The following is a 15,266-nucleotide window of genomic DNA, read 5'->3' on the forward strand; positions in this document are numbered from 1 at the left end:
AATTACGCCTTGTGTGTACCACTTGTTTGGCAATTATACTATTATTACAAAAGGGTCAGTTTACCTCAATTACAGAAATGTGGCCGAAAAAATTGGAAAAACAAACTATACTCAGAATTTGTGTTATTAGTTTTGATTAAACTGTCTCCAGTGTAACAGGGACACCTTTTCTGGAAAGAGATGCCCTTGATAAATAAATAAATGTTAAATGATCTCACTTACATAGCGCCTTTCAACCTTCACGGTTCCCAAAGCGCTTTACAGCTAAATCTCATTCACCCATTCGCTCACACATTCACACACCGATGGCGACCGAGCTGCCATGCAAGGTGCTGGTCTCCATCGGGAGCAACTTAGGGTTCAGTGTCAAGGACACTTCGACATGACGGGGGTAGCCGGGGATCGAACCCCCAACCCACTCTAACCAGCTTTACCTCCAGTGCGACAGTGCTAACCACTGCGCCACCATGATACATTTTTATGCCACAGCCACTACAACAATTCCATTCATCACTATTGTATTGCGGTGGAGGTAGAAATATCAGAGACAGATATGTCAAAACCTGAACAAATGAGAACTATTTGTGTGGACTGATATATATGTATATATGTATATATATTTGTGTAAAAAAAGAAGAAAAAAAAGCTGCTGAATGTGTGGCATTTACTATTTCTATGGTTGTGTTCAGCGTCCTGAGCAGGATGTCAGCCAGAGGCGGAAAGAAGAAGGCCACCAAGCTGTCCCGTTCGGCCCGGGCGGGCGTCATCTTCCCCGTGGGGAGGATGATGAGGTACCTGCGCACCGGCACGCACAAATACCGCATTGGCATGGGGGCGCCCGTCTACATGGCAGCAGTCATTGAGTACCTGGCAGGTAGGGTGGCATCACATGATTCAAGCTTCATACGTACCAGCTTCAGTGTCTGTAACTGTAATTCTAATCATTCTAGCTGTACATTTGTGCAAAAACAAATCCGATGTATATCTTGTAAAGTTTATTAAAAGCATTAAAATAGTTTTAACATATCATATGTTCCGTTATCACATATTGCATATATTTTTTTACTACTTTAATTACTATGTTAATGATGAATATGTGTAGTATTCCATGATTGTGTTGTGTTTAATACTTGACTTGCAACATTCTCTTATTAATTAATGTCCTTTATACACATACATATATATATATATACACACACATATATATACACACATATATATATATATATATATATATATATATATATATATATATATATATATATATATATATATATATATATACAGTGGCTTGCAAAAGTATTCAGCCCCCTTGAACTTTTCCACATTTTGTCACGTTACGACCACAAATCTAAATATATTTTATTGGAATTTTATGTGAAAGACCAACACAAAGTGGCACACAATTGTGAAGTAGAAAGAAAATTATACATGATTAAAAAAAAAATTTACAAATAAAAAACTGAAAAGTACGGTGTGCAAAAGTATTCAGCCCCCCTGAGTCAATACTTTGTGGAACCGCCTTTTGCTGCAATTACAGCTGCAAGTCTTTTGGGGTATGTCTCTACCAGCTTTGCACATCGAGAGACTGAAATTTTTGCCCATTCTTCCTTGCAAAACAGCTCAAGCTCAGTCAGATTAGATGGAGAGCGTTTGTGAGCGGCAGTTTTCAGATCTTGCCACAGATTCTCGATTGGATTTAGGTCTGGACTTTGACTGGGCCATTCTAACACATGAATATGTTTTGTTTTAAACCATTCCATTGTAGCCCTGGCTTTATGTTTAGGGTCGTTGTCCTGCTGGAAGGTGAACCTCCGCCCCAGTCTCAAGTCTTTTGCAGACTCCAACAGGTTTTCTTCCAAGATTGCCCTGTATTTGGCTCCATCCATCTTCCCATCAACTCTGACCATCTTCCCTGTCCCTGCTGAAGAGAAGCACCCCCAGAGCATGATGCTGCCACCACCATGTTTGACAGTGGGGATGGTGTGTTTAGAGTGATGTGCAGTGTTAGTTTTCCGCCACACATAGCGTTTTGCATTTAGGCCAAAAGGTTCAATTTTGGTCTCATCTGACCAGAGCACCTTCTTCCACATGTTTGCTGTGTCTCCCATATGGCTTCTGGCAAACTGCAAACGGGACTTCTTATGGTTTTCTTTTAACAATGGCTTTCTTCTTGCCACTCTTCCAAAAAGGCCAGATTTGTGCAGCGCACGACTAATAGTTGTCCTGTGGACAGATTCCCCCACCTGAGCTGTGGATCTCTGCAGTTCGTCGAGAGTCACCATGGGCCTCTTGGCTGCATCTCTGATCAGTGCTCTCCTTGTTCGGCCTGTAAGTTTAGGTGGACGGCCGTGTCTTGGTAGGTTTGCAGTTGTGCCATACAATTTCCATTTCCGGATGATGGATTGAACAGCGCTCCGTGAGATGTTCAAAGCTTGGGAAATCTTTTTATAGCCTAACCCTGCTTTAAACTTCTCCACAACTTTATCCCTGACCTGTCTGGTGTGTTCCTTGGACATCACGATGCTGTTTGCTCCCCAATATTCTCTTAACAAACCTCTGAGGCCGTCACAGAACAGCTGTATTTGTACTCAGATTAGATTACACACAGGTGGACTCTATTTAGTCATTAGGTCAACATTCGATCATTCAGCAATCATCAGGCAACTTCTGAAGGCAATTGGTTACACTCAGAGAAAAGGGGGCTGAATACTTTTGCACACCGTACTTTTCAGTTTTTTATTTGTAAATTTTTTTTTAAATCATATATAATTTTCTTTCTACTTCACAATTGTGTGCCACTTTGTGTTGGTCTTTCACATAAAATTCCAATAAAATATATTTAGATTTGTGGTCGTAACATGACAAAATGTGGAAAAGTTCAAGGGGGCTGAATACTTTTGCAAGCCACTGTATGTATACACAGTGTTCATGATGGCATAAATCTAATGCTGATTCACATGGTTTCAGGCAGATGGACAAAAGCAAACAAACAGTCCGACGGAATGGCAGGACAGCAAAACATAACACGCATGACGATGTGTTGCTATGGTGATGTCATATTGTTTACAATGATCCAACAATCCATCCATTTTCTTCTGCTCATCCGGGGCCGGGTTGCGGTGGCAGCAGGTTAATAAAGCAAGGTAGTCCAGATGTGCCTCTCTCCGCAACGTTTTCCAGCTCCTCCTGGGGGATCGCGAGGCATTCCCATGCCAGATGAGATATGCAATCCCTCCAGCGCGTTCTGGGTCTACCCCGGGGTCTCTTACCAGTTGGACGTGCCTGGGAAAACCTCCAAAGGAAGGCACTCAGGAGGCGTCCTGATCAGCTGTTCTTGCAGAAAGGCTTTGGGGAGCCAAATGACGTAGTATAAAGAGCGCCAAAGCCTATGTAGGGAGCAGGTTGGGGTGGATGAGTGGGTCAGAGAAGGGACTTTCAACCAGGAGATTGCTACTTGTGTCTCATGTGAAGCTAAAAGTTAACTTTTTATTTGAACCCAAACCATGATCTTTTCCTAACCCTAAACAAGTAACTAAACAAGTTTGGTTCGGTTGGCTAATGTTACCGTCCTGCTCTTGTCCACTAAAATGATGTCCTCGGGGGTGACAGAGCCTTCTCCATATCTGCCCCCTCCGTCTGGAACTCTCTCCCCAAACACATCCGAGACTACATCAAACTGCCCCACGTTCCAAACACTAATCAGAACTCACCTTTTCAGAACTGCTTTTAATGTGTACGTGAATGCATTTTAACTTACGTAAAGGCCATGAAAAAGCTCTCAATAAATAAGATGTACTATTATTATTGCATCCGGTTTGCCATCTTCTGTCTACCTGAATCCGTGGAAATGGAAATCGAAATGGGACTACGTTTCCTGAGCCATAAAGCCGGTCTAGACTGTTGTGTTCTTGTTTTCTGATGGGCTGTGTTTTCTCTCCTCTCAGCTGAGATCTTGGAGTTGGCAGGGAATGCAGCACGGGACAACAAGAAAGGCAGAATAACTCCCAGGCACATCAAGCTGGCTGTGGCCAATGATGAGGAGCTCAACCAGGTAAGCACGGTACCACTACAAATGGCTGACTTGATATTTGTGTGTAGACCATTTACATTTCAGGTAGTGGAATAGTCACACATATGATGTGGTAAAACTGCATCATCCTGTACAAACAAAGCCACCTTGTCTGACTCAAGTTGTGGTCGCAGAAGAGTAGAAACGTGTGTGTTAGTGAGTGAAAATGTGTTTAGAGTGAATGAGATCTGCAAATCGTGTCTAACTACGTGAACGTTGTTTAAAGTTTTTGCCAAAATAAATGGATTTAGGCCACTGAGCGTTTGGTTTAGAAAATGTGGTTTAAGTGTTTTTAGCTGTAATTAAGTGGCTTAGTAAAAAGCTATTAATAGTTTGTTTTAAAACAAAATTAAAAGACATATATACTAAATAGAGTTAAAGCTGCATAAACAGATTTTCTGACTAACCAGCTGAAAACACAACATCTGACATACAGTATTATCACCTTATATAGCTGATATGATGAATGTGTTAGCAAACTCATCACATTAGCATTAGTGTTGAATGTAGGCCCAATGTTCACTCCTCCTTGTAGCTCTTAGTCTTTGGTCTCCCACAACTCCTCCCCCACCTATGAAAAATATCTGTCTCTTTTGCCGCTAAGCGCTCCACTATGTGTTGGGTTGCTGGGCAGGTAGTGGACAGTGGGTTCGTCAGAGGTTATGTTTGTTTGGGTCACTGGTGGGAAAGTGTCTCCATGCAGGAAGTGACATTTAAATTAGTGAGGCCACCCAGCGCGATCCCTACGTAAAAAAAAGACCTCAACATTCAAAGACAGACCCCTCTCTCTCTCTGCCATCTGGGGCTGCTCATGGATCAGGTTCCCTGGTGTGCCTTTAGCCTCATCTCCTCTGCACCAGTGGCTCCATCACGTTCAGACTCTCAGAGCATTAAACTGGAGTGAAAGTCTTTTCCCTGGGGTGTCAGGCTTCAGCAGATGGTGTATGTAGCAGCTAATATGTCAGAAGGCTTCAGAAGTATCCCAACACTGTGGTTAACCGCTGCTGGGAAAGTTTCTCAAAGAGAACGACGGTCTTATGAAGAAATAAGGTGTTGTTATTGTGTGTTGTAGGACAGTACGCAGTCACACTCTTTTGTCTCCATCAGCTTCTGCGGGGGGTGACCATATCAAACGGAGGGGTTCTGCCACGGATCCACCCAGAGCTTCTCTCCAAGAAGAGGGGGGGCCGGGTGAAAGTGGACAGCCAGGCAGCCGCCCCCGAGAAGCACGAAGAGCGCTCAAAGAGCAAGAAACCCGTCAAATCCTTCAAAAAGGTTAAAGGCAAACGAGGCCGCAAGCCAAAGGTCAGTCAGTTGTTTTGAAGCTGAATTTGATGAATTATCAGACCACAAATGAGACAAAACAATAGGGAAAAACAAGAGAGTGTTTCTGGGGGCCTCACTGATTACTGTACAAAAACACAACTTTTATAACTTTATTCACTGATTTTGGTGAAACTTAAATGTGTTTTATGGAAAAAATGTGTTCTGGTTTTGCCTCTGATGTCCTCCGGCTGCTCTGCCTCAACTCTCTGTGATTTACGGACTTTCCTGATGGACAGATAGCTTTGCTTGTTGCTAAAGTAACCGTCTATTAGCTGTAAAGCTTAAATAAAGCCTTATTAAACCTCCTCCTCCCAGCGGTACAAAGCTCCTGTGCTAGAGGTGTAAACACCAGCAATCCCCCCCTGGTGCTCCGAGCTCACAGTCCGGGTAGCGGAGCGCTAGCCGCGCGGCTAACTGGCAGCAGCTACAGTTAACGGTCACTTTAGCAACAAGTAAAGCTATCTGTTGACCGGGAAACTCACCGAGAGTCGAGGCAGAGCGACTGGAGGACATCACTCAGCATGTTCGGTGTGTACTCCGTCCACGAGAATTGTTGTAGCGCCTTCTTCTTGTTTCGCATTTTGAGTGGGTGCGTATGTCCACTTCCATGGAGGACGTCAGTTGAGTAGGTGGTCCTTCGATGTGGCCCAGGATGCATTCACGTGCTACACCGCTAAAAGAATGTGGACACGAGCGGCCCAGACCATCTCCGAATGTGGTCTGAGTGATTGGATCTCAGTGCGTTCCTGGGCGCATCCACACCTGGTATCAGAGCTGTCCACTTGTGATCGGATCACCCAGGACGCCTGTTGATACCAGGTCTGAACAGGGCCATAGAAACAGTTTGCCTTTAGATGTGGTTGGATAACATGTCGTACAAACTAGCTTGTTTGTAGCATGCTGAGACCTTTAGTAGACCGCGCAACAGATCCGAAGCCAGCGCGTCTGTAACAAGTCTGTATCCACAAGTGCAGTGCAAGAAACTCAGTGTCGGTCCTGATGCTAAAATGAGTTTTGGAAATATAAACATTTTTTTAAAGCTTGACAAAATCATCTTTAGTCAAGGAGCTGTTTCTGGAGTTCAAGTCCAAGGAGGAGCTCCGAGATCCGGTTGAGTTTAGGAGTCGCACTCTTTGTATGTCAAATACATTTGCTTTAGGAAAGCATAAGATGTGGTTGAAAGCTAGTAAGTGGACCTTGAGTTAAGATTATTTTGTCATGTTTGAACCTTTATTTCATTTAACAAAATTTAACCAAACTGCTCAACGCATCTGTGTTGAATCAAGAACTTTGCCAAAGTCAAATATCATCAAGCAAGAAAAGTTCAGACTCAGGAAATCCTGAAATATCAGATCAAAGAATAAGTAAACAAACCCAAGGATTTGACAAAGCATCGGATGGCATCTTTTGATCCTTCAGACCTCTTGATATTCGGCGTCGGCACTCAACAAGCACTGAGGTGCGACTCCCAGCTCGACGATGATTTGTTTAAGCTGTACACCCCGTTGTGACTTAAGTGTGGTTTTAAATGTGCAAATTTTCTCTCCATCTGGCAAAGAGCACAGACAACGAGTCTGTACCAAACTCCACGGTGGAAGACGGTCCTGGAGATGGATTCACCATCCTGTCAGCAAAAAGCCTGTTCCTCGGACAAAAGGTAACATACACTCTCCCTTACAAGACAGATACATGGGCTACGATACGATTCAGAATACAGAACGATTCGGAGCGATAAAAGAGGCATTGCGTACCTTCAAATACATACTGTGTATTTCATAAAAGACCAGGGGATCAGACGACAAATTCTTTAACAACAAGCAACGTTCACAATGCGACTGAGTGTTCGCAGTCCACGTGACACGTTTCCTCACACGACTCCGAAGACCGATCAAACTGGGTATGTGTTGACGGGAAAAAAACCAAACAAAGGCATCTACGAGGACAGCTACGTGTTATCTCGCCGTTTTCAACAGCCGTCGTAACCACGACAAACGGCCGGACTCTGGTCCAGTCTTCCTTACTTACGTCTTCCAAACTTTAGATGTGATGGTGCGCTGTGAACCGTGTTGTTTTGTTTTCACCTACGCTAGCGTTACTCTCGTGGCGTTGACCTTTGACCCTTTTTACGAGCGGGGAGACGCTGCGCAGAGTTAGCATCAAAGCTTTAGAATCCTGCCATCGACCGGTTCATGGTACATTTAGATCGATCCAGTGGGTCCGCGTAGCGATGTCGCCACATCTTTAACGTTAAAGCCGGATTCCGATTCGTATCGGAGCGTCGTTACACCAACATAACATACGTGTGTCAGACTCACTGAAGGCCGGTGCTGAGATTTTGTCAACTGAAGCTTCCGATAGGTAATAAAAGGACTCATTAGAACCAAGTCCTGTTGGGTATGTATATATGTGAACATGGGAGCGACAGCAGTGTGATAAAATGTGTGTAAAAACATGTCAGTCTAACACAGCAGCTGTTTTCTCACGCTGCGTTTGTGACTTTGTGAATCCACAGCTTTCACTAACAGAGAGTGAAATCAGCAAAATTGGAACAATCAAGGTGGAGGGGATAATTAACCCAACAAATGCGGAGATGGACCTCAAGGACGGAGTGGGTGAGTACGACACATCCACGCGCGTAACAGCTTTTCAAACTTGCCACTAACCGTCCAGCCGCTGCGACTCACCTGCTGCCGTGCACTGTCTTCAGGCAACGCCCTGGAGAAAGCCGGAGGCCGAGAGTTCCTGGACGGAGTCAAGGAGCTGCGGAAAGCACAGGGGCCCTTGGAGGTGGCGTCAGGTATCACAGACTGTCCTGGGACAGAATCTTCTACACATGCAGAACTGTGGCAGCTGTGTGTGTGTGTGTGTGTGTGTGTGTGTGTGTGTGTGTGTGTGTGTGTGTTTGAGGTTGTTGTTGTTTTTTTTAATAGGATAGCCCCAAGGTTCTTTTTTTTTTTTTTTTTTTTTAATGGAGAGCTATATACTACGTTACATTTTCGTAGAAGAATTTAAACTCTGCACACACAGGAACCAGCGAACAGAAGCAACTTGAGTCAGCAAATGCAAAACGTTTTATATAATATCGTTTAAACTCCCAAGTAGATTGAGATGACAGTATATGCGAAATTCAGACCGGTGTAAAGAAAGGCAGACAATCTGACGGAGTTGCGTGACAGCTCCGGGCGGATTCTCTTAAAGCTTAAGAGGTGTTTCCCAAAAGCACCTCAACTCAAATGATGGTTAGATCCTGGCTCCAGATCCTGCAGGAAGATCCACAAACGGTGCGTTTTATTTAAGCTTTTGGTGTTGCACACGTTCACCACCAACACCGGTGTTCTTTATTAAGCGACGCTCGATTCAAAAATGAGTGATAATGAGTTTGTTACAACTGTTTGAAGAATATAAGAGGCCCGAGGGCTTAAGTGAGGGAGTAAAATGAACGGTAAATTCAATGCGTTTACCGGTTAAACTGTCCAACTCAAGTGTGTGTGTGTGTGTGTGTGTGTGTGTCTCTGCAGTGGCCGTGAGCCAGGCCAGCGGGATGGCAGCCCGCTTCATCATCCACTGTAACGTCCCTCAGTGGGGCTCAGAGAAGTGCGAGGACCAGCTAGAGAAGACGGTGAAGAACTGCCTCACAGCGGCAGAGGAGAAGAAGCTCAAGTCTGTGGCTTTCCCTTCACTTCCTGCCGGACGGTGAGCTCCGCTCTGACACGCCGCTCTTAACCTCTCGAAACCGCGCCGTTAAACATATCGGTCCGCTCGAGAGTTGACAAAGAGGCGACTGCAGCTCATCTGTTGGCGACTTGAACTGCCAGCGCCATCGATTCGAATCACTCAGCAGGGGAATCAAACAGTTTTCTTGCTCACTTTGATGTAAAGACCACAGCATGCATGCAGTGAAAGAAAGGCACTATAGTACATGAGGTTAAAAAAAAAAAACCAAACACCGTCTCACTGACTGACTTTATAAACCAGCACCGGAACTCTCAAACGAATGATGACAAACTGACGCGACCGGAAAAATACGTTTTAAAATCAGTGACGCAGCCTCAGTTTAGGCTCCGGTCATGCCTGAATAAAGCCATTGAGGACGTGAATGTCGTTTAGGTAAACTATGTAAACATTCTAACCCTAAAAGACAAAAACAAAAACCCCATCACTTTAACAGATAGATGAAGCCAATGTTACCAGGTCCATGCAGCAGAAGTAGCCCCCTCTTTTAGGTACGAGCTCCTCTGTGTTTTTAGTTTTTTGTTGTTGTCTTGGCTGGTCCTCCTCCTCCCTCCTCCTCCCGTTCGTGGGATCACCCCCGTTTCTGCGTCACGTTGGCGCTCCTCCGTGTTCGTTGTGTGTGTGCCGCGTTGGAAGAATGCAAAGCGTCACCGTCGCCAAGGGCGAAAAATATTGACGCAAAGGAGTGTGATTTGCGACACAATGAAATAAACAGCGGAGCCTTGAATGTCATTATGTTCACATTGCTGACAGTTTCAGCGTTTTGGTGACTCTTTTGAGAAACAATCTCATGCAGCTGTGAAAAGCATTTATCTTATTATTATTTTTATTATTATTATTATTAGCTGTAATAATAAGAGCGCTGCAGGGAGGACGTATTTTTGTAGGCAAAACTCAGAAGTTAGCATCGCCCCTGGTTCCCTCGACAAAAAGCCAGTGGGATTTTTCCACGGGATTACTGCAGAAAATAAAGTTTATGATACTTCAATGTTTTGTTCAGCGAGCTTAATCTTCACTAATGAACACCACTTTTATGAGTTTTGAAGCGTAAATGGAATCAGAAGTAAAAAGCTAACGTTAGGCTATGAAGGGGACTCCACCACGGTCGCATTACTTCAACGTCACCACCACTAAGCTTCACCTTGAAGAGAATATAGATAGATATAGATATATAGACAGATAGATATAGAGTAGAAACACAACGAGGCTGTAAAGGCGGACTAGTGAGTAGATGACTTTCCGTGTTTAATGTCCGCGACAACCTCTGTAGTCTCATTTAGCCACTTGTTAGCAACCGCCTTTTTTAAAGACACGTAAAAGCCTCAAAATCTACGAGTGGGGGGGGGGGGTATCTACTGACGTATTTGATGTCGCAGAACAAAACGTTGAAAACTCTTAAGCTTGATTTTGAGACGAGGCAACTGGAAGTGTAGTAATGCTGCAGCACTTCTAGAGTCATAGACCCGTAGAGGCAGAATGCAGCATTCACACTTCACGTCATCGTCCACAGCTGCGTTGCTTTTAGCTGCAGCTCACGTACGTAAAAAAACCCCCACCTGAATCTCTCTTGCAGGAATGGATTCCCAAAGCAAACGGCCGCCCAGCTCATCCTCAAGGCCATCTCCAACCATTTTGTGTCGTCCACCAGCTCCTCTCTGAAAAACATTTACTTTGTTCTGTTCGACAGCGAGAGCATCGGAATATACCTTCAGGAAATGGCCAAGCTGGACACCAAGTGAGGCTTCTTGTTTTAGGGGTTTGTTTGGGGTTTGTTTTTGTTTTGTTTTTCTAACTGTTGTTCGTCGCAGGTTGGTGTAGATAGGTGACCTGACAGTAGGGTTTTTTTGATGTGGAATCTGTCTTGGTTAAAGAGGGGGAAAAAAATTAAAAAAAATAAAACAATATTTGTGAGTGGAGTGCTGTTCACATTTATGTTCCACTGTCCCTTCAAAGAGATTACATTCTTTATAGATTAGATAATTTAAAATCAGTACAGTTTGCCATTACTGTTCCTTGTTTTCAATGATGTTTTTACATTCCATGTACAAATATATAACATTTTCTTTCCCCCCCTGGCCTCTGTAGTTTCTGATACAGTTAGTTTACTAAAAAAAAACAAAAAAAAAAACTGTGGTTCTCATTCTGCTTTGAAATAAAAACTCAGATGTTTTACACCAGAGAGCCAGACTCAGACTTTCCACACTTGCATATTTTGTCTTTTGTCTCCTGTTGAGAATATTGTTTTGCACATGTAAATAGTAAATGATCTCACTTTTATATATAGCGCTTTTCAACCTTCACGGTTAGTCAACAAATCCCATATGAAGACTCAAACCAACAACGTGATACTCTTAATACTTCCTGACTTCCTGTCTGTGGCTCTCAGCCCCAAGCCCCATTGGTTCCTACTGAAAAATCATAATAATTACGTAAATATTAACAAAAATAAATAAATATGGAGCTCTATGGCACAGAGGAAAAAGAGCAGCATACATTCATTGTTTGTTCGGCTCTGGCAGATGGGATCTGTTGACAAGAAGAAAAAGATAGCAGAGCTTTTTAAAAAAAAAAAAAAAAAAAGGGTTGCGTCAGTCCGAACTGTAAGAATCTGAAGAGTAAATCACAAAAGCATTTCAGCGCACACAAAACGACTGAACATTTCAAATGAAATCTAGCGTATCCAAATGTGTTCCTCGTCTCTCTCCTGTGTGCCGATGAACATTTTGACGATCCGATGTCCAATAATCGAAAAAAGGTTTCAAGAGAGGAGACACGTTTAGTAAAGGACTCCCAGTGGTCGGATAAGATCCTTCGTCTGTATTTCACAGGGTGACAAAACGACACAAAAACACAAGAATGGACACTTTCCTTACATTATATTTATTACATAGTAAAAAGTACTTTACCTTTCATTTATATATACACATATTATATTCACGTATATTTCCTGTTCAAGCAAGAATCAGCTGCTGATATAGTTAAAGAGTCCCCGTACAACACACACACACGGTCTCATGTTGGTGGCTCTATAGAAGGCCGTAATGTTAACCTGACAGACACAATCAATCCATGTCAACGGTACTTCTCTCGCAACTCAATAAATAACATTAAACATCATTGAGAGGATCCCAGGGGCCACTTGGATGGATGGATGGATGTTAAGCTTTCCGTCCACATCTACCACCACCACCACACTCGAGGTCACATATTTAGCATTAAATTAGTGAATTAGTCTCCATGAGTTTGTCAGGGACCACGTCATTGTACGTGAGGCGCAATCCGCGTGCAAAGAATGTCAACAGTTTTCTACTGAAGCAAACCGTCAGCAGCCGAACTCCTCGTTGTTTAAAATGGAACCGCAGCTGAACACTTTAGTGTGGAAATGTAAATACCATATTAAATTTCGATCAAATCTGTGCAAAATTATTCTATCTTTTTTATATTTAACCCTGTGTCTATGCACTTTTTTATAGGATTATTTAGTGCTCTATTGAGATGTGTCTGTACTTAATAATAATAATAATAGCCCCCCCCCCCCCCACTGCAGAGGAACAAAGTTACTGAATTGAAATAAGAGTTTTTGAAATTAGACCACTTGAAAAAAATTTCAATTTAAAGCTGAAGTATTCAGTAATGACTCAATTAGACAACAAGGTGTTAAGCTACTGCTGTGATTCGCTTCCTTAGATTTCCTGGCGACGCGACGCGTAACCCAACTTTGGTTCCAAAAAGAGCTCCTCGGGTTTAATCACGCGTGGGCTGTCGTACGCAGCGGGCTTCATAAACATGGGGGGGGGGGGGGTATTGAACTCTTTAAATGATTTGTTAGACCCATCATGAACCACTCCGTGTTATCTACATTTTGGAATGTCGCAGATAACAGTTAACACCTCCGAGCCAGAAAGCTCATGCAGAACGGAAAAGAAATGGGTGTCTCCGTCTCTGGCCGTTACAGGACAACAGAAAAAGAATTTGGCCTCTCTGAAACAAAAACTGCTATTATAAATAAAGTTTTTTTTTTTCTTTCTCTAAAGTTTTCAATCAGACACTGATCCCCTCAGTGGAGGCTGATCCGAAACACCCCACCGAAGTCAAAGCTCTGGAAATCCCATTGAAAGTCAAAAACATGCAGTACCCTACAATCCAAATAACTTACTTGCGTGGATCTTTACAGTGCCTGCCTGAAATCTCGAGATTAATATGAAGCACAGGTGTGTGTGTGTGTGTGTGTGTGTGTGTGTGTGTGTGTGTGTGTGTGTGTGTGAGAGCAAAAAGCCACGAGGTCAGCCTGGTCTTAACAAGTTCAAATCCTTCAACTGAAAACTGTCAGACTGATTTCCAACCAGTTCACGAGAAAACATGGGAGTGACACGGGAGCTACATCTAGACTACTAACCCCCCCCCAGAGAGAGATTTTTTTTTTCCACCCTCACATATGAAAACTGTTACACTTCTTTTGAATCAATCTGTGATATCAAGTTGGTTCAGGAGTTATTTTTAGGAGAAAGTGTAGAAATCAGGGACATGACCGGGAACTAAAGAAATACTGACGTTATGAGACCAAGTCCCCCGAAAGCTATGTGTGATATTTTATATTATATTGAAGTATTGTGTGTGTGTGTGTGTGTGTGTGTGTGTGTGTGTGTGTGTGTGTGTGTGTGTAGCACAGCCTGATATATCTTCTTCCTCTGTGCCATAGAGCTCCATTGTGGGCCACACTGTCGACCTGTGTTTTGACTCATTCCCACACACACACACACACACACACACACACACACACACACACACACACACACACACATTCTAATCCGGAGCGGAAAATAGTCCCCTGTGGTGAGCAGCTGTTTTAGGAGATAACTTTTTACTTCAGACTTCAGTGGGAACCAATGGGCTTGGAGCTGAGAGCCGCAGACAGGAAGTCCGAAAGTATTGAGAAATGGACTAATGCCTTGTTGGTTTGGGTCTCTTTAAGCCCTTCCGTACACTCCCAAGAATAAAACTGTTGTGGGTAAATAAGTCATTCAGAACTTTTATTTTATTGTACTGGTTCTAAAATACATATAATCTGCATTGCGTTTTTAAAAAAAAAATACCGGATTAAGCCAGTAAAATGTTCACCATGTGTAGTATAACATAAAGTCAGGACCTCAGTGGTGTCAACGGCAGCTGCAGCCCAGGTTGTACTTTACTTAGAGACTCGTAGACTCGTACGTACTTAAATTATTAGATGTTTTTCCTCGTGTGACTTTCTGCATTTTCTGTTCCCGAGGAATATACGAAACACAAAAATGGCACAAAGAATGCAAAGTGTACCAGCAATGTGCGTTTTTTGAACAGATGAGGGGATTTTTCCTTCGAATGTGGTGCAACTGAGGTGTCACAACTGATCCGTCTTCTTATCCATATTACATCATTACAAAAACCTGGTGACAAGCAGCTTTTGAAGATGAAGTCTGTTGGGTCCAGTTGTTAAAAGGAGGGAGGGGGGTTGGGGGTGACAGACTATGTCTAGGGTAGGCTTGAGTTGTCTTACTTGACCTCATCAGAAGGGCTTGTGGGTCTGGGACCAGGAAGCAGTGGTACAGGGGACGTAGCCTCGATGAGAGCGGGGTTGAGGATGATCGGCAGGGACATGGGCGGGACCCCCACCTGCAGGGGAGAGGCGAGTGGCTGTAGGATGAGGGGGGACTGGCTCAGGGGCGAGGGAGTCTGGGTGGGGGACGTCATTAACGGCACTGGCACGGGCCGAATTGAGGGTGGGACCGGAGACGATCGGTCTGATCCTAGAAAAGGAAAAGGGATAAAAAAAAAACAACAACATTGATGTTTCAATACAGTTCAGCGACTATTCCTCTATTTACTTTCAGAATGGGACGTGACAGCAGTACACAGTTGTAACGCATCTGGGCTCATATTTATCGAACTGCAAAAAAATAAATGAGTTGACTTTTAAGTCACTTTTATTCCTATTCAATCAAAAAGGTATTTATCACATTTGTTAAGACTTAAAAATAAATTTAAAGGTCCCATATTGTAGAAAGTGAGATCTCCATGTCTTGTCTGATTATAAAGCAGCTCTGGGTGCTGTATAAATACTGTGAAAGGATCAAAACGCTCACAGTCCACGGAGAAATGA

At 43.4% G+C, this 15,266-nt stretch overlaps 2 protein-coding genes across 2 annotated transcripts in view; one reads left to right on the top strand and one right to left on the bottom strand.

Moving 5' to 3' along the window:
* The window catches only part of macroh2a2 (macroH2A.2 histone), a 12,665-nt gene extending 1,356 nt beyond the window's left edge, over positions 1 to 11,309 (top strand). The window contains exons 2-9 of the mRNA XM_070916546.1: positions 690 to 874; positions 3,948 to 4,054; positions 5,180 to 5,377; positions 6,957 to 7,055; positions 7,911 to 8,010; positions 8,106 to 8,195; positions 8,917 to 9,091; positions 10,704 to 11,309. Of these exons, the coding sequence (XP_070772647.1) occupies positions 703 to 874; positions 3,948 to 4,054; positions 5,180 to 5,377; positions 6,957 to 7,055; positions 7,911 to 8,010; positions 8,106 to 8,195; positions 8,917 to 9,091; positions 10,704 to 10,869 (1,107 nt within the window). The 5' untranslated portion in view covers positions 690 to 702 and the 3' untranslated portion in view covers positions 10,870 to 11,309. The remainder of the gene's footprint in view (positions 1 to 689; positions 875 to 3,947; positions 4,055 to 5,179; positions 5,378 to 6,956; positions 7,056 to 7,910; positions 8,011 to 8,105; positions 8,196 to 8,916; positions 9,092 to 10,703) is intronic.
* A 2,838-nt stretch (positions 11,310 to 14,147) lies between these two features.
* gbf1 (golgi brefeldin A resistant guanine nucleotide exchange factor 1) overlaps positions 14,148 to 15,266 on the bottom strand; it is a 78,577-nt gene continuing 77,458 nt past the window's right edge. Inside the window, exon 41 of the mRNA XM_070916643.1 lies at positions 14,148 to 14,913. Coding sequence (XP_070772744.1) covers positions 14,660 to 14,913 — 254 coding nt within the window. The 3' untranslated portion in view covers positions 14,148 to 14,659. The remainder of the gene's footprint in view (positions 14,914 to 15,266) is intronic.

The sequence above is a fragment of the Enoplosus armatus genome, chromosome 12 (genome assembly GCF_043641665.1).
Source record: "Enoplosus armatus isolate fEnoArm2 chromosome 12, fEnoArm2.hap1, whole genome shotgun sequence".
In the NCBI taxonomy this organism is placed as follows: Eukaryota; Metazoa; Chordata; class Actinopteri; order Centrarchiformes; family Enoplosidae; genus Enoplosus; species Enoplosus armatus.